This window comes from Centruroides sculpturatus, unplaced genomic scaffold (assembly GCF_000671375.1).
Source record: "Centruroides sculpturatus isolate CEXI.00-Female unplaced genomic scaffold, Cexi_2.0 scaffold182, whole genome shotgun sequence".
Lineage (NCBI taxonomy): Eukaryota > Metazoa > Arthropoda > Arachnida > Scorpiones > Buthidae > Centruroides > Centruroides sculpturatus.
Window position 1 is genome coordinate 749180 of NW_019384651.1, and position 21727 is coordinate 770906.

At 30.8% G+C, this 21727-nt stretch overlaps 1 protein-coding gene and 1 long non-coding RNA gene across 2 annotated transcripts; both read right to left on the reverse strand.

Moving 5' to 3' along the window:
* Positions 1-1843: 1843 nt before the first annotated feature.
* LOC111626305 lies at positions 1844-3839 on the reverse strand. Its single transcript, XR_002756870.1, has 3 exons — positions 3767-3839; positions 2020-2153; positions 1844-1917 (listed from the first exon to the last, which is right to left on the reverse strand). It is a non-coding gene; the product is annotated as an uncharacterized LOC111626305 (long non-coding RNA).
* A 6021-nt stretch (positions 3840-9860) lies between these two features.
* On the reverse strand, positions 9861-16090 carry LOC111626315 (patched domain-containing protein 3-like). The gene is made up of 6 exons (XM_023369637.1): positions 16079-16090; positions 15801-16008; positions 14988-15629; positions 14404-14721; positions 10077-10171; positions 9861-10001 (listed from the first exon to the last, which is right to left on the reverse strand). The coding sequence occupies exons 1-6, from the start codon at positions 16088-16090 to the stop codon at positions 9861-9863; spliced, it is 1416 nt and encodes a 471-aa protein (XP_023225405.1).
* Between the last annotated feature and the right edge of the window lie 5637 nt (positions 16091-21727).

The window sequence follows — 21727 nt, forward strand, 5'->3', positions numbered from 1 at the left end:
TGTTCCGCGACGAAAACAATGTTGAGCAATGGCGATGTCGAATGGTGACACTCGGTAAGTAATCCTACAATTTTTTATTTATAGCGTAGTTTATACGGATTATTTCCAAAAAAATATACGTATTTTGGAAATGTTGAGTCGGATTAGTCTAGAATCGATTAATTTTATGGAAGAAAACCTTTCAATGAGCCGTAGTCCGTAAACTTGACACGTGTCGGGCTGTGATTGGAAGGACTCGTAAGAAATCGGATTCCTAAAGAATGGAACGTATCTCTATCTTATAGGGGGGTCGACTGTATTTGTACTTATTTAAATATTTATTTATTATCACAAATTAAGCCAGGATTAAACGTTTTTAAATATATATACGTATAATGTTTAATCTGTAAAATAAATGACAAAGCAGTACACATGTATACACACTAAGTTAAAATATATATAATCACTACGAATATAAATATAAAGTCAGACTTTTTGTCATTCTGTAATCGAAAACACTTGCGAGTCTTTATGAAAAGTAAAATAGCAAAAAGCTTCAGCCGAGATTGTTTATAAAAAATTAATTTTATTTCTTAAATATTAAACAAGCTTTGTTTAACCAGTAAAAACATATTGTGACGCCACAATGTCGGACTGCAATTTTTGGTCATATTCTTTGTTACAATAAATTGTTTATTTTAAATTAGTTGTGTCTTCCCCCTGTACATAATACTGTTTCTAATAACGACAGAATTGTGCCAGTCATCTACGTAACTGCGTTGGGAGGAAAATATTTTAATTGAAATCACCTGACTTTCGGTCTATACCGGAAGTTCCTGTACATTTACTAGGGCGTTTTTTTAGACAATAAACAGTTTTCAGAATACGAAACAATTCGATTTTAATTGTCGATGTCTCATTTATACATATTTTCTGACAAGAGTTTCACTAGCGTTTATTTCACATTTATACATATTTTGTGAGAAATTTTCATTAAGTCCGACCCCTCTAAAAATATCTTGCACTATTCCGCCTCCCCTCGACCTTTAGTTACCAAAATTGAATAGTATCGATGCCCTTTACATGGGAGTTACAGTGCAAACTTTTTCTTTTGGCGTATTCTGAGATATTAAACGAAATAGACTTGTACACAGACAGACATATATTGCTGTTAAGTAACAAAAATAATTATTTAAAGTATTTTTGACGAAATAAATGGAATCTTTGTAAAAATGAACATTTTGAAAGTAACGTTATGTTTTGAATTGATTCGAATGTAATAAACTACGACATCCAACACACGTAAAAGACAGAGGATGGATAACTAATATTAAGCTTCTTAATTTAAAGAGATCTTAAAACAATAAATGTATCATCCTTAATAATTTTTAAACAGGTTATTATATAAATCGGAAATTTTCTATAATCTATTTATTAACTCACTTTCATCCATGACTTTTACTTTTTCATCTAATTCCAATGGATCTTGATCCATGCCCAATTTTTCAGCAGAATCTTGATAACAGTGAAACATTCTGATTCCTGATAGGATAATCTCACAGTACTCGTATTGCTTTTATTTTACTAAGTCAGAAAATATTTATTTAATCATAAATAAACAATTTCAAGCCATTTTAACTAACACATTTTATAACATTGTGCAATGTTGTCACGGGTTTTTTACTTGTAAATCTCTAATTGATTAGAATTATGAAATAAGTTTTATTTGAGTTTTTTCGTCCGATGGTGACGATTACAGTTAATTTGAAGACATAGTTTTTCCGAAAACAAGAACTGTTTTTAAAAATGTTTGTATTTTTAATTGGAAGTTTTCTTTGGAAGTGTTGGAAGTTTAATTAGAAGTGTTTTTAAAGGACTTTTTAACGTTTTGGCGGTAACTAGTTTAAAAAGAAAGGTCAGTCGCCAAAATTGTATTGACTGGAACACAAAAGTAATAAATAGTGTTTTCTCTTTTGGGAAGGATTATGTCTTCAAATTATTAAAATTACTTTCAATTATTTCCATTAAATTGTAACTTACAGAAGAAGACGATTTTGCTTCTTCTCTTCTCTTACGTGCCGCCAGACCCAAAATAATATGTACTATCACGTCTACAGAATTTTCCACGGTTACTTCTTTCCGATCAGGTGAACCTTCCATTTCATACTCACAACCTAGACATTAAAAGTTAACACAATAAACACAGACATTCGTAAATCTTTCTTTGCCTGAATTCAAAAATTATATAGTAATTTGAAAAAGAGAAACAAACCAAATCCCAAACAGATTACACCAAATAAACACATAAAATTGTTATTCTAGAAAGAAATTCTGAAACTTTATTGTATAGCAAATCAACATAAATGTAAATTAAAATAAAGAAAGATCAATTAATATCTGCTTAGAAATATCTTATTTTAAATGTGATATAAAAGCATAAATATTGCATAGTGATTTCATATTACTAATTGTGTAGAAAGAGCAAATTGTTTCAATTGAAAATGTAATATTAATGAAAAGTTATTCTTAGTCGAAATAAATGAACGAGTATTTATTAGCGTAAACTCAGAAGCTTACTTTATCTTCATTGATACAATTTAATTAAAAGTCAAAGTAAAATGTGAATTAAATATTCGGTTTGTAGATAAACTTCAAAAATGTAAATAATCAAATGTTTATTTATATCTTTATACTCAAGAAGAAACGATAAAAAATATAGAAAAATAAATAGGTAATTTTAACAAATTAAAAATAATTGCCACATTTGTTACCCTACGTTACAAGTTATTTCTTAGAAATCAGCAATGTTTGCATATATCTAGTGGTGAAGATCGTTTTATTTTCTGTATCTGTATTCAGCAATATCGATAAATAATGTAATAGACCAAAACATTTTGTAAATATAAAATATAGCATTGTTCAATGAAGTAAACCTAAAATGTACTCAAAATCAAGTCGTAAGTATACATTAAACACTGATACATAAGCCTACAGATTACATTTGTTACAACTTTTTATGAAATTATTTTAAATTAACAATAGATTTTTATTTTATTTTTGAATATCTTATCTTATTACAAAAATGTTGATGTAATTTCTGTTCGCATTTTGTTATTATGCAGAAATGTAAAAATAAAATAATAAATTGTTATTCATTTGCAGAAAATAAATTTAACGTTCGAATTGTCTGCAGAAGAAAATGACTGCAAAGTTCAATATCGTTAATGACACTAAGAAATAGCTGATTGTAATATTTATGTTCTTGATAATTGCTGTTTACAATAAGTGACAGTTTCTGGTTAGAAAGTATTTAATAAATTAAAGTTAAGCATGAAAGTATTTTTGGCGCTTGTTAACTGATAGCTTTTACTGTTCTTCTCTATTGGGAAATTCGGGCTAAATGCACGATTTTTTAATGATTGTTTAATTGGAAATATTTTCAATGTATTTACGAAATTATAAAATTTCAGGAATATTCCAACAAATTTTTGAACGTAAAACAGAGAAGAGAAAACGCGTTACTTCAGCTCGAAAACAACCACAATTACATTTGTTTATTAATGTGAGTAAAATCTAATCACAGCAAATGTGATGAATTTATATTAGATTTTAGTGGATCGTTCGTATTCAAGAGAAAGAATGAATTCCTTATCAACATATAACTTGGTTATAAAACTTTTGAAAAATTTGGTAAAAAATTACTATTAGTTTTATGTTTTTCTTTTTATTGCGAACACGTTATGAAAGAGTTAATATAATTATACAATAAAAATATAGTTTAACTTACAAGAAATATTCATTTTTTAAAACAAAATTCACATTCGATATCTATCCAATTCAACAAATCGCATCGACAATCGCCGAAAATGTATTGTTAATATTTATTGTTTACGCAACAATAAGAAACGTGCTTACCGAATGATGACGCGTGCTAAGCGTATGTGAAGTCGTTTTATTTTTGAATTTACTCCTCGTTGCCACTTTACCGATAATCTGTCAACTCGATCGGCGTAGTGTAAATTTGTTTCATCCAAATTTTTATTAAAAAACTCTGGATGTGTCGCAGCAATTTTTACATCACTATATTCATTGCACTAATACAATGAGCAAAGTTCCGTCCTTTTTTTTTCAAATTCGATAGCAAAATCGGCTAATTCTTTTCTGTTTGGAATCTTTACGTAATCATTTGCCAATAGCTTGACAAGTTTCATTACTTTTTGTGCAAACAGTCGATCTACCCATTCGAAATGCAAAAGATTGGGAAAGTTTTCAATCTCCACCTGCTAAATATCTAAAATTATCGAACATATTTTTACTAAAATTATATTTTTTTCTCTGTCGTTTTGGTTTTTTTTTTCTTCCTTTAGATTTTCTCCTTTTTATAAATATTAAACGCACGTGAAGACAGTTATATGAATTGTTGTGTTTCTTTAATTCTCTAGTTTTTGATTATTAAGTTAAATGAACTTTCCGCGTGTGATCTGAATAAAGTTAGCGCTGGAAATTCCTTCAAAGCTATAAATGTTATAGCAGCAGACAACCCTTAAACAGAAACAAGTAGAATGGCAGACCTGACATGTGAGGAAATTGCTCATAATCCAAACGAAACAGAATTGTTTTATTTTCTAAGTTATAACTCTATGGAAATAACGAAAACTAATTTAATAATTATTATTTTTTAAAAGTTCAAATCTCAAAAACACAACATTGGTGTAAAAAGTGTTATTTAAAATGACGGCAAATTGATTATTTATTAAATAAATTTTTTTCGGAGTCAATGAAAAAGAATTCGAATAATGTAACACTATTCTAACAGGAATTAAAATTACTTCCTCGATTATCTGCATTCGTCAAAAGTGTATTATATTTGTTTATAACAAAAACTATTGAATATGGATTGAAGTAAAAGTTAAGATTGGTTAATATATATTTTTTACTTTTGCAGGATTTTTCACTCGTTAAAGTTATTATTACATCCATTATTACACTATTACATTATTATTATTATATGTTTATTAATTTGTGTATTGTGTGCGCAGTATTGGCTGTATAGTAACTTGCAGCTAAGGCGAAACTGATTTTTGTTGTTATGAAATATATATTTCATGCTCGGTTTACGTACGAAGACCTGGTCACAGAAACTGGATTTAACATAAGTGGAAAGATACTCAAAAAATACAATTTTTTATGTACCAAAATACAAAAAACAATTTGTACATAACAACACTAAGTCTATTCGTGTTACGTAATGACTCATTTGTTACTAAGTACAGGAAGTACTTAGTAACAAATGAGTCATTAATTAATGATGTGAAAAAAAAGTAAAATATAAATGACATGATGACTGAAAGATATCGAAACGTCCTCAGGCCATTCTCAGTTATCAAACGTGGTAAAAAAAAAGCATAACAGAAAACATGTTTTTGACAAGATGGCTTACAGAAAAGCTGTACCAGCGCTAAAAAACGGCGTGTCATCGATTAAGAAAATTAGTTTGAAAGGGAGAGTGCGTCGGTGTTTGAAACTATTCAAATAAGCAATTATAAGCCATCTTCGAACTTTTGCATCCTTCGATGTAGAAATACAATAGATATGATTTTTTATTTTCTACTTTTACGCTGTGATGAAAACATTTCGAGTTTTATGCAATGTCCTCGCATGTGTATATTGTTTCTCATATTGTCTTACTAAATCCAGTCAACGTAATAATTAATGTAACGATTATTATTGTAATATGTAAATTATTGAATTCATTATTAAAACACTAATTAAGAATATTTATATTAAAATATACTTAATTTTAGGGATTTTTAAAATCGAAACTAATATTAGAGAAGTGCCTGAAAATACCTATTTCGTTTTCCATTGCCTATTTTAGCAACAAATACCTCTAGTTTGCATATTTACAGATATGTTTCAAAATTCCTTATTTTTATTGACGTACAATATGTTTATTAATAATGTTTTCATTTGTATTAATTACAGTGTGACTTTATGTGTCCATAAACCCTAAAACATGCATGTTACTATGAATCTAAAATAGGCAAAATAAAATATAGATTTTCTTATTTTCATTCTTGTTAATAAAATCGTTTCTACAATTACAAAGATTATATAAACATATGAAAACACGGTTAAAAGTGTGAAAAACCAAATATTGCTTTATATTTTCAGTAGCAACGTGTTTATTTTCATCCAGGTTTCGAGTTAAGTAACAACACAAATGTTTGGAAATTAAATGAATGGAATTAATGAATGTAATATTACCACGTGATATTCTCAACGCGCTCCAGTTGTTACTCAAGTGGATATGAAAGCTCTTTCGTGTTGCCGTTGTATATTTGAAGTTGGCAAGATTTTCTGAATCAATTTCTACTGCAAGAGAAAATTGCAACTTGTCTTCTTGTATAATGGCTCGAGCTTAAGTAAAACATCAGATTCTGAGTTTTCTCAAACACAGATTTGAAGTTTACTTCGGATTGCCTATCGGTGTAATACGTATTTACTTTNCCACGCTACGGAGATTTTTACGCTAACTATCGTCTGTCAGTATGTAAATTAGGTACCGTAAGTCTAATACAGTACTGTAATTTTATACATTTCTTGTGAAAGAAACATTTCTTATTCAACGGCGATTAAAATTATTTATATTAATGATGTCTCCGAAGTTCTACGAAGTTTTCACAGAAAAATAAGTTGTTAGAAATCGGCCGCTCTTTGCTGAGCTGTTCCGCGACGAAAACAATGTTGAGCAATGGCAATGTCGAATGGTGACACTCGGTAAGTAATCCTACAATTTTTTGTTTATAGCGTAGTTTATACGGATTATTCCCAAAAAATATATACGTATTTTGGAAATGTTGAGTCGGATTAGTCTAGAATCGATTAATTTTATGGAAGAAAATCTTTCAAACAGCCGTAGTCCGTAAACTTGACACGTGTCGGGTTGTGATTGGAAGGATTCGTAAGAAAGCAGATTCCTAGAGAATGGAACGTATCTCTATCTTATAGGGGGGTCGACTGTATTACCACGTGATATTCTCAACGCGCTCCCGTTGTTACTCAAGTGGATATGAAAGCTATTTCGTGTTGCGGTTGTATATTTGAAGTTTGCAAGATTTTCTGAATCAATTTCTACTGCAAGAGAAAACTGCAACTTGTCTTCTTGTATAATGGCTCGAGCTTAAGTAAAACATCAGATTCTGAGTTTACTCAAACACAGATTTGAAGTTTACTTTGGATTGTCTATCGGTGTAATACGTATTTACTTTATCTTTTTCGTCTTAATGATTTTGGATTTGAACTAAATACAACACTCAGTAGTGATGGTTAATATCGTCAAATCTGTAACCGATAATGTGTAATAATTGATAACAGATTATGCTAAATTGTGCAAATTGGGAAAGATTACAAAAAAATACGAAGTCTGCAAGTATAAAGTTTTTCTTCATAAACGTGATTATTAACGCGAAACTAACTGCCGAAAGATCGGGCTATAAGCTCAATGGCGTATTAAAGCAGCCAGGATAAGACAAATCAAGACGGTAAAAGAAGAACTGTAACGAAATATTAATAATGATGATGTTAATTGATAATGTTAATTCAAAAAGAAATTATCACTAATTTTTGTTGAAGAGTTTGTATTCTAAATTTAAAATATAATTAAAAATTGCAGCACGGTATTGTGCCGTTGTCACATAAAATATTAATTAATGAAAACTTAAGAGTTAACTTGTGTTTAGTTAGAATAATCATAGATGACTTAACCACTTATAATTAAAATTTAGTTTTTCAATACAACGTATTAATAAGTACAATCGCTTGTATGTTTTAGCATATAAACAAATGACTTTGCTACAGACGAAATATAAGATGGAACTACGCATAAAACATTCCTTGCATTCAGAAACAAAAGTAGTTTACATTATTTTTGATGAAAACAAAAAATAATCGTTCATACACCGACATCAATTACCGTTGACATTCAGGGGTTTGGTATATTAATTATATCCTAATTATGAAGTTCCAGAAGTTGTATTCGTTATTTAATATTTCAGAAAACGGCGGATCACACTATTTTAAAATTACATGCGTATTATATATATTTTTTGTGTTATGGTGTATCTGGTATAATATTCAAAATAGAGTAAACTTTAGACACACGAATAGCTTAGTAGTTTAAAAATTTATTGTGAAAATATAATTATAATTGATCTGATGTACATTGTCATAGTAAAATAATTAGCACTACAAATGTGAAAATATTTTACTGAACTCTAATTAAACAAGTACAATGCTCATATTAATAGATGCCATTTAACACTACAGATATTCTATACTTTGTTCAACCGTTTGTTCTTCAATTTAATTCAAACATATTTTTAAATATTTTTATACTTTTTATATATATATATATTGTGGAAAAGAAATTCTTTTATTATTAACAAGATATTGCTATTATAATTGTATGTAATAGTTAGTTTATGAACTAAGAAACAAATATAATTTAATCAACAGCTTCATTTTTATTAGCCCGTTGCTCCTTCAAAATTCTGGAGTGCAAGTAATTGTTGTAGTTTACTATCTCCAAGCAGTATGAAATATCTACTATGATGCTGTTACAAATCATATAAACCAGTACAATATTCTCATGCAAAACAAATAATGATAATTTTTAAACGTCTAGAATACTGTAAATCGTAAAAGCAACTTTAAGAAATATTGAATTCTATTTAGATATGCCCATTTTCAAAAATTGAATTTACTCGAAAATTACATAAATTGTACGTTANTCTAGAATACTGTAAATCGTAAAAGCAACTTTAAGAAATATTGAACTCTGTTTAGATATGCCCATTTTCAAAAATTGAATTTACTCGAAAATTACATAAATTGTACGTTATATGTTTAGGCTTTTAATTACTCATACATTTATAAATAATAACATCTACGTGCACCCACAGAATGTGGATTCTCTGCTGTTTTGGCATCCTCTTGTAAATAACGAAGTTATCGAGATGATTGTAGGAATAACAAACAATGCGTGAAATGTAGCTTGCAGTACAATTACGAAAACGATTTTAACGAAAGTTGTATATACAAATATATTATAATAAGCGATGATTAACAATACTAATCCAGTAGATATAGCCCCTTGAATTAACGGAAAACCTACGTGACATAAACTATCCTTTAACTTTTCTTCAGTCGTTGGCTGTGATGAATTAATGAAACAATAGCATATGTGAGTAGGATAATTGACACAAAATCCGATGCAAAGAGTCAAGATAATCAGAGACACGATATCCAAATTGACTGCCCATAAAGACATGAATCCGATCGTCTGCACTGTTATGGACACGACACAGATAGCGACGATAAGAGCACAATGCAAATTGGGTATTAAAGACACAAAAATGCCAAAGATTAACAGGGAAGTGATCCAGAACAGCTGAATCGTTATCTGTTTGATAACGACTCCTTGCTCGACCATAGGTGTTATTACTGTATGGAGTACAACGGAAAATGGTGCTTCTTCGGCTATTTTCGATAAATTGTTTAATAGATTGAATTCGGTTACTCTATTCGAAACATCTTTCGCTAAGAATAAAAAAGCTACTGGCGACAATATCAGTGTAATTGTGATTAAAAATGATGTCATTCTTAAATTGTTTGGCTCCTGTGAATTTTAAGAAAATGTTTTTAAGTGCATCCATAAAATCTTCCTTCTGAGACAGATCGTAACCCCTTAAAGAATATTTCGAAATGGGATGATTTTGAAAATTTTTAAAATATTCTAACCAAGAAAGTTCGTACTCCTGTTCGGCTATATTTTCAATTGTGTGAAATTTTTTCATGAAATTATTAACTGACTCCTGAACTTATGGATTAGAATAATCTAAAGTTTCATTAATCACGACGTGCACCGTAAAAGGGTATTTGGAAAAATATTTATAAAAAACATGATATCCCTGTGTAATCTCAGAACTTTCTGAATTGAGATTGTACACGTTCAGCCCTTCCTGTAAAGACATAACGCCCCATATGCCTATTGACAACAATATAAAATACGATAATATAATAAGAATCCGGGATACAGGATGAAAAATCAAAGCTGAAAATGTATCTCTGAAGAACTTCATAAAACAGTCCTCACTTTCTTCTTTGAAATAGTCGCTTTGTTCAAGAGTTTCTGTAAAATTAAAATATGTTGTATAGATTAATTAAGTTCATTTCTATGATATTCAGTATTAATAAAGAATTCTTGCTGTACAAATATCACTGAAACTACAATGAGCAAAAGCATAACTTTACAGAAATTTTACAAACCAATTAACACTAATTTTGTTAGTAAAACGAATGAATGGAACCGATTGTATGTTGTAGCAAACACAGCAACAGACGAAGTTTAAGATGGAACTACGTAGAAAACATTCTTTTCAATCAGAAAAAGAGTAGCGTATATTATTTTTGATGAAAGCAAAAAATAAACATCTATACAATGAAAAATATAGCCGATAATATTCAGGGGTTAAATATGACATTCGTTACGATCATTCGTTATATTGATGTCTGTAAAATCAAGATTTCGCAGTATATAACTGTTACATATTCTATGCACTATGTGTCTTGAAATTATAAATATAGTATTGAAATGAAACCAATGAATACAAAATAATAAAGGGGAATATTACCCAACGGTTATAAAAAACAATAAACAGAAAAATTTTACGTCTGTATCTATTGTATACTACAAGAATAGCCACTCTGAAACTTGGAAATCTAATTTAAAAAAAGCTCACAAACTACTAGAGAATATAAATAAATTACTGGCAAATTACTGGCACTCAAAATATGCATTCCATCTGAGTGAAAATGGTAATATTGTAATGGTACCGAATTTGCACGTAGTTCTAATCTAATTAAACATGTTATTGACTTATCCTTAATTGCAAAGATATAATAATGATAAATTGTTATTGCCTTACTGTAGTTTAGTTTGTTATTATATATTTTCTCAACGTGGAAACTAATGATTAAAAGGAAAATTATACTGGTTTTTAATTTTTACGCAAGAATTGAGGAAAAAGTTCTTAGTTTAAAAATTCAGCAGCCGATATTCTGGTGGTAAAGAATATGCAAGGTGAGAAACTGCCAAAAGAAATATAAAGAATCAAGACACAGGTCTGGTACCTAAGAACTTGTGAAAAAAACAAATAAGGCTCCCACTATAAGATTACCTGTAAGTATAAGTAAAATGTGTACAGGTAGCTAAATGAAGAAAGTCTTTTTCCTCAATTCTTGCGTTAAAATGAAAAACCAGTATAATTGTCTTATTAATGATTAATGTCCAAGTTGACAAAATATATATTAATTTATTACTGATGATTTTATATCGACTACATGAATTTTTGGTAAATATTTATCTGTGTTGTTTGAGATTGTTTTGCTTAATCTGAACCTTTTCACTGTATGACTACAAGCATGTTCTAGATTATTTGTTACTACTAGTTCAAATATTTGTTTTATGAAGGTTTCTGAAAGTAGAATTTAATTCAGGCATGGCCAACATACGGCCCGCGAGACAGATCCGGCCCGTCTAATGAATTTATGTGGCCCGCGATCAATCTTTCAATATAAGTAACTGAAGGCCGAATATCTCAATAAAAAATTTTGACGTCTAAAAAAAATCAACAACTCACTGTGCGTTTAGAGTTAACACTCCATTACAAATCTTGTAAGTACAGCATATAGTGTTGATGATGCATGATAATTCGAAAAATGTATCTGTAATCTGTATCTACAATTCAGTCTCTACGGGGTGACACCACAATGAGATCTCGCACCACCTCAAAATCTTCCTAGGGCAGCCTCTGGTTCTGTCTGTGTGAAAAGTTTTCTATCCAATTCCGCCCGGGGGCAAAAACTGTTAGTTTTTACGTGCGTAATAAAAAGAATGTTTAACACGACACTGTCGACACCGTGAAGAAATTTGCCCAAAGGAAGAAAGGTTATAACGTTTCTCATTGGAGGATATAGATTTCAAAACGGATTAGCTTAAAAACTTCATGGGTTGTCTCTTTAGATGCTGGAAACATCTGTCCGATTGCCTTTATTCTAGGCACAAACAAATATATAAAAATCTTAACATAAAATTCACGACGTTAGAATATGTCTCTTTACTATCTTTTGATATACAGTAGACCCCCCTATAAAGTGGGTTCCTATAACAGAAATTTTTATAACGTAGCGAAAAAATTGTAGCAGTATTCGTATAAAGTGACTCGTAAAACGTCGTCGCCGACTCCTGTCTCGACAAAATTGCTCGAATCTGGACCAATAGTGGACGAGCAGCCATACTACTTTCCGCCGCCCAGCGTCACGCTACAGAGAGTTTAGGCTGTTAATTGAGTTTTCTATCGTCTGTACAGCATTATATATAAATTAGGTACTATACGTATAATTATATATTAATTATATATAAATTAGGTACTGTATATATAATTATATATTAACTTAATTTATTGTAACTTTATTATAATTATATATATATATAATTTCTGCTGTCTAGAACCACACTACGGAGAGTTTTGGCTAGTAAGTTGAGTTTATTATCGTCTGTACAGTATGTAAATTAGGTACTGTAAGTCTAATACAGCACTAATTTTATACATTTCTTGTGAAAGAAACATATCTGATTTAACGGCCATAAAAATTATTTATATTAATGATGTCTCCAAAGGTCAAGTTATTTTTCTGCGAAAAATTCGTTATCAGAAATCGCGGCCGCCGTTTCGTGCGCTATTCCGCGACGATAACAAGCTTGAGCAACGGCGTAGTCGAACGGTGCACACTCGGTAAGTATTCCTACATTTTTTTGTTTAGAGCGTAGTTTATACGGATTATTCCCAAAAAATTATACGTGTTTTAAAAATGTTGAATGGAATTAGTCTAGATTCGGTTAATTTTATAGAAGAAAACCTTTCAAACAGCCTTAGTCCGTAAACTTCAAACGTGTCGGCTGCAATTGGCTCATGTATTTAATGATTCCTACAACGTAAAATTCGAATAACGTGCAACGTATCTAAGCGTTATACGGGGGGTCTACTGTACTGTATACACTGATAAGTAATAGATGTGAAAATTGTATGGGCCAAAAAAAAAAATGTTTTGCTTAATCAGTTTGTTGTGCTTTTGATATTTTTTACAATAACATTTTTATAACGTAACATTTAGTGTGAAAAATATGAACAAATGCAGCAACGAGTTTCTTAACTTCACCAGAAACCAACAAAAATTGGTTTGAGGCGATCTGCTATGATTTTTTGCTTTAAAAACTTATTATTAGTGTTGTAACGAATAGTATACTCGGCCTCAGGCCGAATACCGAATATTCGACCAGGAGCGTGGCCGAATAGAAGAATATTCGGCCAAACTATTCGGCTCGATTATCGCACGTACGAAAATTGGCGCGCAAACCGCATTATGGCAAGGACATCGCTCTCTATTGGCACGCTGTCACTATGCTTCGCCAATCGCGTTAATTCTTGGCAGTTGAAGCGGACAGACATGAGCGTCATGGCAGTATGTGGTAAGTGATGATATCAAATGTGGATAACAATGAAATGTCCTACACGTGTAAATAACGGAGAAAGAACACAGAAGGACGGCGAAGTGAAAATGTGATAATAAATATGAAATTAAGTCGACTTTCATGTAATGAAATAAGTGTATTTCATTACATGAAATAAGTGAAAGTCACTTAGCGTGCACGGGCGAAAGCCTGGGGCCGTTCGGACTATCAAGCTGTCTCGAATCTGTGAAATCATAACTGTGATTTCACTTTTATCGACGTCCTATCTGTCTCTTTTCTCCGTTATCACCACGCTGGGTCACGTAATTGTAAAATGGGAACTCTACGACGGAAAAGTGACGAATCGAAAGTATCGTGAGCGCGTATTATGATGTATGCACAGGCATACGTGGATTAGAGTGATAGAGAAAAGACGAGCGCTTACAAAGAAGGATAAACAGGGTCAGACCCTCAGATGTGCGAGGATTCTCCAACGATAGACGTGTACCTGTGCTGATCTTTGTAATTATAAATTGTAAATACATGTGACTAATATTATTTTCTTTCTTATTTTGCGCATGTTACAAGTTATAAATAAATATAAACAAACAACACTAACTCTATAACATTAACTCTAAATACATAAATAATTAATTTACTGTGTTTTTGTTGTTTATAACTCCTGTTTATAGGCATTTGGTATTCGGCCGAATAGTGATTAAATATTCAGTATTCGGCCGAATAGTGAAAAATAGGCCGAATAGGCCGAATACCGAATAGTAACCGAATATTCGTTACATCACTAATGAAAATCATTACTAATAAAAGTTGAATAATTTTAAAATTTTTACCAAAAGCTGGTTTAAATGTAAAAGGATGAAGACCCTTCTCTTCTCTGTATCCGCTTAATGCCAAACATCCGCCGAAAAAAAACAACTGATAGAAATAACTGAAGAAGACGCACGTTGCGGCATAGAAACAGAATATCCTTATACCCGGAAATGGTGACGTCATGGCAATACAATAAGAGAAGAAATTCGTTAGAGACGTTATGGTGATGGACACTGCAGCGTTGCGATACGTCTGTTCCATTCGCTTTTCTACGCTGTCATTGCAGTCTGTTACCTTCCAACAAGCCAATACCACAAACGAGTCGTCCACTTCCGTAGCTTTAATATATCAAAACAATGTAAATTAGTAATTTTGGTAGTTTCGAAACCGTGCCAGTAATGTTTAGTAATTCGAACATAGATCAATTGTTGTATTTATTCAGACAATTGACAAATCTCGTCATTAATTAAATTAAACTGAATAAAATTTAATAATGAGATTTGCCAAGTGTCTGAATAAATACAATAATTGATTTGTGTTCGAATTACTAAATTACTAAAGCAAAGTATATTTGTACCTGAAAGTATTTTATGGATTATCTTACCAAGAATCATGAAAGGAAGGCTGACATTCCACCGAAGGTTTTGTACTCCACAGGCGGTTAATAATCCAAAAGCGGTGGTCACAGCCAGACCCGCAGATACGACAGTAGCTACGCCTAACCAGGGTTTGCACTTTATCCAATTGTTAGTCATGTTTGTGGTGATGGAGAAAACGGCCACTACGACCACAGCAACGCTTATCAAAGGAACTAATTTCTGTGAAATTCGTATTATTTCAAAACCGGTAGACGCTATTGGCTCGGAAAATGTTTTAATATGCTGGAAACTATAATCCCTCAACTTGTTGTAAACTGCCTTTGTCCATTCTTCATTCCACATTTTCTTACTTGAATTCGATTCGTCTAATACATAGTATAAACGAACCGCTTTTGCTTCAGTTACGTATCCTTTGTCGTCTGTCGTCACCCCTCCTAAATTCAAACAGAGGATTTTGTACGCGTATGTTACAGAATCAATATTAACGGGATATTTCAATGTTAATATTTTATGAATAGTATTTTCGGAGTTGTTTAGCAGATCAATAAGAGTATTTTCTGAACACTTGCCGTCTACACTCTCGCACACGTCCACGTAACTAACATTCTTTCCATCTACATGAGCTATGATATTTTTCACAACCTTATCTACAGTTCGTATTTCGTTTAGAAATTTTTTTCGTAAAATGTTGCTGTTTCTATTATTTACTATGTAGATTATTGGAAAATCTGGGAATTTAATTAGTCGTATAAAATCGAAACTACCTGAATTCACACGGAATGTCTTTTTTATAAACTGTTTTGATTCAAAAACTTTACCTCTGTCAGCAGCTAAGAGAGAATCGATGTCGTCGTTGGTTTGAATTCTAATCAGCCCAATTGATAATAAACCAGAAAGAATGACAGGCGCAATGACAAAATAAACGGGATATCGACTAATTATTACACCAAGTCGACCAATTATACTGGACACCGTGTTGGTCAGACACGAACATTTCGTTTTCTTCGAACTGTCGAATCTTCTTACCTAAAAAATTTAAATAAAAATTACTTCAGCATATGCATTTGAAATGTTTCCTATAGTGAAGTGATTTTACCTGTTTATTCATTGCTATCTTCAGTTAAGAAAATCCTGAATTATCCTAACAATATTTTGCGTAAGGTGCTTCTCGATGATTGATTCTATCAGACTGAATGAAGTACCTTTCACTTTTAAAAATATTTTCCTAAAGTATTAACAATTCTGAGTAGAATATCAGCTTTTTCTAAAGTGTAATTATTCTGTGTTACCTGATATAGTCTTTCCGTCCTACGTCTGATTGGTCGATTTGTTTTGAAATTAACCAATTGAAGCTAGTCTTTGTTAAATACTTTCTGTTATTTTTTCTGTCGAAAACTTGTTCAAAAGGACATTGAATATTTATATTAAAATAAATTTTAACAGAATGTCATCTGATATACGACTATATAAAAACCGATTTAGAAGAAGTATATAAAATATAATTATTGTACGAGTGAAATAACTATTGTTGTAGTTACCAACTATAAATATTTGAAAATACGATTCGTTCTTGTAGCTAATCACTTCAATATTTTAATAAATTTCGGTTAAATTAGTTATTTTTTTTCGTCCGATGGTTCTCTTTATTTTCTAATAATATTTGAAGACAAGTTCGCCCATATAGGGATTACCATTTTTTGCGTAAGACAATACATTTCCGGCGACCGACCTTCCTTTGTAGGCTACTAGCCAGTGGCGTACCGTAGTGGGGGCGGCAGGGGCGGCACTTTTTAGGGGGCGGCAAAATTTAACAATACTGTAAATAATAATAATATCTTGTAAAAATTTGAAACATCCTAATCTATACTTGCATCGCGCCTACGATAGTGCTATCGTCCGGACAGTCCGGGAATCGGCTCGCCGGGTGAACTAGTAGCTGTTTCATCCGAGGAATTCCTGCGTGACCTTTTTTTTGTACGATTTATTCGCGTTCATATACACCACTAATATCAAATAGAACTATTTTAAACAGGTTGCTGCACTACTATCGAATTTTTCATTGCTTGTTCTGTGACAAAACTGAATTTTGGTCTTCTAAATTGAAATACCTAAATAAGGGGGGGGCGAAATTTATCTTCGTCCCGGGCGGCTGACACCCACGGTACGCCACTGCTACTAGCCGCCAAAAAGTTTAAAAAAGTCCTTTTAAAAAACACACAAAAATTTTGGGTTAAATTAATTAATATTAAAGTCTCAAGAATCCTCGCTATTAAAAACTTTCGAAATTACCTAAAATCTATACTAATATATAAAGAGGTAATGTTTGTATGTATGTAAGTTTCGTTACAGCAGGTAATCTCCGAAACTACTCATCCGATTTCAAAAATTCTTTCACCAATATTTAAAATGGAACCTCAGGGTAGACATAGGCTGTATATTATTCCGTTAAACATTCATATAAATTAAAATATATAATCTAGGTTAAGGCTTTTATGTAAAACAGATGGCGCTACGAGTACGACGCCCTAAGTTTGCTTTTCTGTGAGGCATTATGCTTTTCTGTGAAAAAGAACTAAAGCAGATCATCTTCTATCTATCCATATAAATAAAAATGTAATGTTCGTTTGTTCCTACCGATTCCTTTGAAATTTTGACACAACGCTGCATTCGAATGCGCACGTCTTTTTATACCATATAAGTGTCGAAATTTCCCGCACTGGGGGAGATGGACAGGATTAAGGCTTACAGTACTTCTGCTTATATTTATACTATTTAAGATGCAGATTTTTGCGTTTTTGATTGCGTTTTAATAGGATACGTCAACAGAATGTACACTGAGAGGAATTTTTCGATATTCCCCCACGGGGAGAGGGACAGAATTAAGGCTTACAGTGAAGAACTTGACTTCTATTATATTATTTTAGATGCGGGTTTTTGCGTTTTTGATTGCGTTTTAATAGGGTACGTCAAGAAAATGTACACTAAGAAGAAATTTTTCGTAAAATTTCCTCCCCCCACAGGGGAAGTGTTATACATTTATAATAGATACATTTTGAGCCACAACAACGCGTAGCGGGGTCTGCTAGTAATTTAATAAAATGTATATTATACTTTCTTTTAATTAATTACGAGATTATTTTACTATAATTATTTATTATGACTAAAATATAATTAAGGCTCTAACGTGTATTTCGCTTTTAAACAGCTATTTAAGAAGCTTCCGAAAACGTTTCTTTCCTTTATTTTTAAACAAACATGCATACATATTCTTAATTTTTCCCCCCTAATTTTTCTGCCGTTCAGACGTTTGACTCTATTTAATATGATAAACATGAAACAAATGATGGCTTTACTTCTTTTACAATTGAAACTTATTGGCTGAATATGTACTTTGTAGTTTCATCTTTTATGTGTAAAAAATTCGGGATTTCTTCATGCGTGGAACATTTATTTATGATTTACAATTGTAAAATTTGAAGAAAAAGTGTTTTTCTTTGTGGTGTTTTTTAAATATTGTTTTAAGTTTAATTTTAATAAAAATATTTTAAACTTTCATTAATATTTCGTTTGTAGCGTATGTCTTTTATCGATGAAGGAAGTTAATTTGGTAGCAGTCATTTGAACAATAAAAATGACTTCAAAAAATTTTCTTATTGTGCATTGTTTTCAAGATGGAAGTAAAAGAATACTATCAATAATAACCGTCATTATTAATCTTCATAAATTACAGCAATCAAAATAACTTTGAAAATTTATTATTTTCCTTAGAAATTTTTAAAAAATGGAATGATACAACTTCCGAAATTTCTGCACTTGGCCCAACCTGAATAACCTGGCCGACTACGTGTAAGTGCGGTCATAAAGACTATTTTAGCTTTTGGAACAGCAGGCTAAACATTTCCTTATCAAGTATATTTATATTACAATCGCACAGTATTAGACGCCGTACAGATCTTGTATGGGGACCGAGGTAGAGAGTATTCGTTTTTCTCTATGTTTTGGCCGAATGACGTATGAACTGTTAAGAATCGTATATCGGCCCATAAGAGGATTATATACAGTCCTTTGCCGTTCCTAATAGGCATAAATGGCCTATTAGTTTTATGGGGAGAAGACTCTCGTGGGTAGTTATGTGCCACGAAGTTTTGTACCCTGAAAAATAATCGTTCGATCGTTTGTTCGCACCTTGCCATGAGTGTCTGGTTGAAGCAATTTTCCGGATTTTATGCACATGTATAACACTTAAATATGGGCTATTTACCCTTAAAAGACCTCTCGAAATTATTTCTCCCGGGTTAACGTGAATAATGCCGAATAGTCAAGCAAAAAACTATGCAATAATTTTCGTATTAACAGTCAAATGATCCTACATTTTTTTTATTTACCCGAAAAATCCGCAACCTCCTGGACGACTCTGTACAATTTGTTTCCGAAACGGTTTCTATGGTTTACTGGGGTATTTTTGATGGGGTCCGAGGCAAACTGAAATTAATTTTTGGGTGCTTTGACGATGTCAGGGGGTCTGCGAAAGGTTTACCAAAAAAAATAATTGTGATAAATTTTTATCGTAATGAAAGTTAAAAATAAACGGTATAAATAAATTTTTACTTCTTAGGCGAAACATAAGTATACATAAAACACATGAAATGAGAAACATTGCACTGTGGAAATACCTGATAATGCTTCCTGATTATTAAAATGGGCTCTGCGCTTCATTTATTGCATACATTATGACATTTTATAATTTATTTCGTTCGTTTATCGAATTTTACATATTTATTTAATTTTTTTCAAAACAGTGATAATTATTCATTATTATTATAAAACTATTTAATGATAAAAAATGTAATAATTAATTTATTTATTTCGATCAAAAATACGTTCGTCTATGAAAATTCAATAGATAAAATAATGGAAGAATATATAATTTTAAAAAAAAATTATACATTTTTCTATTTTTACTGTATTATACTTGTTTATCAAAAACGGGCAAGCTTTATCTAGTGATTTTAATAAATATTACTTTAAATATCAAAATGTTTTATTTATATTTTACATTTACATTCACCATTTACTATATCCAGACATCAAAATTAAATTTATAATTTTGATATAATACAGTTGTGTAGAGTTATTTCACTTGTGGGTCCGTGTTCAGGTTTTTGTTATGAGAAAGAGTCCGAGGGCATACCAGATAAAGTTTGGGAAACATTATTTTATGGTGATTACACAAATATGATTTTGTTCATTTGATTNAAAACAAAGTCTTGTTGTGTTTCGAAAGAAATTACATTGTTTTTTATATTCTATTACAAGAATTATAATATAAAAATATTTTTTAAAAAATAATAAATAAAGCTATTGTTATTAAGATACGTGTTTGCTTAACGACACCATCTTTATTGTAAAAATTTTTATCTGAAATATTTTTAGTTAATGTAATAATTGTTGTTATTCATTGTGAATTAATATTCATATATTTTGAATAAATATGTAAGTACCAAATTACCGCATTTGTTTTTTATTTACTGCTATCAAAAGTCACAATCATCATCGTAGGATTATAAAGTAAGGAAAATGACATTCAATACTTTACTACATGAATTGTTCGTAAGACAATAGGCTATTGTTTATTTTGAAGGTTTAAGATCAAATGATAAGACTCGCCGAACGGCTTCAGCTAGTTTATAATGCAGATAATTGCTTATAATATAAAGAAACATTTTCTTGACTTTTAAATGATGTTGTGTGTTAATTTGCTTGTTTCGAAGTAGAAAGATTTATGTGTAGCTTTTTAGTCGTAAATCGTGTTTCACTTTACTTATTATTTGTAAGAATTGTAAAAATTTTCTCTGTTTAAACAGCGCATTTTTTCAAATTTATTTATTTTGAAGAAAACGTTCAGTTTATAAATTAAAATAATGCTCTATTTTTATTGAGAATTGAACTTTTTTCAGTCCAAGAATACAGGCATTTTATTATTATTATTGAGTGTGTGTAGGAACGATTCATTTGGAACAATTATTATCTATAATTTACAATTTTAAAAGTTTCTGTTTGGACAAGTTTCAAGGTTTGCATCTACTCACAAAAGGAAGTTAGGGATGTTGGAAAATTGCGTTTTTTGTTTAAATCGAATAATTATTTATTCATCTATTTTGAATTATTCTGCTTACAATAGAATAAAATGACGAGTACCGCATATTAATTTATATAAACTTGATGTCGTTACAAAAGGAGTTAAAAAATACGATCCCAAGTTTCGGGTATTTTCTTAATACAGTGACTATATATTTTTTATAGGATATATTTTTAATGTAATATTATACATTAAAATATAACTTTAAACGCATTTGAAATGAAAAATTAGTCGTTTAACATAATAATTTATATTCACAAGCAAATAATCTTTACAGATAAAAGTCATTTTAGTGCTACAATATAATTGAAAGTGCTTGTTTTTTTTTATAACAGAGACCAATCTTCTTTAATTCGTTCACAGCACAGTTTTAAATTAACGGATGATTACATTCGATCAAATGAGGATCCTGAGATAGCCGTAGAAATGGTAATTTAAGTCGTTCCAACAGATTTTGCTGTGCCGACCACCAATTATGTGTGTAATCATTTGACATTGAATCCAATCTGTAAAGTTTATAATACGCTAGTTTATGGTATTATAAACTTTTATCGTCTAATTTTAAAAGACGTATCCAAAATAAAATTATTACTTTTATTGTAATTA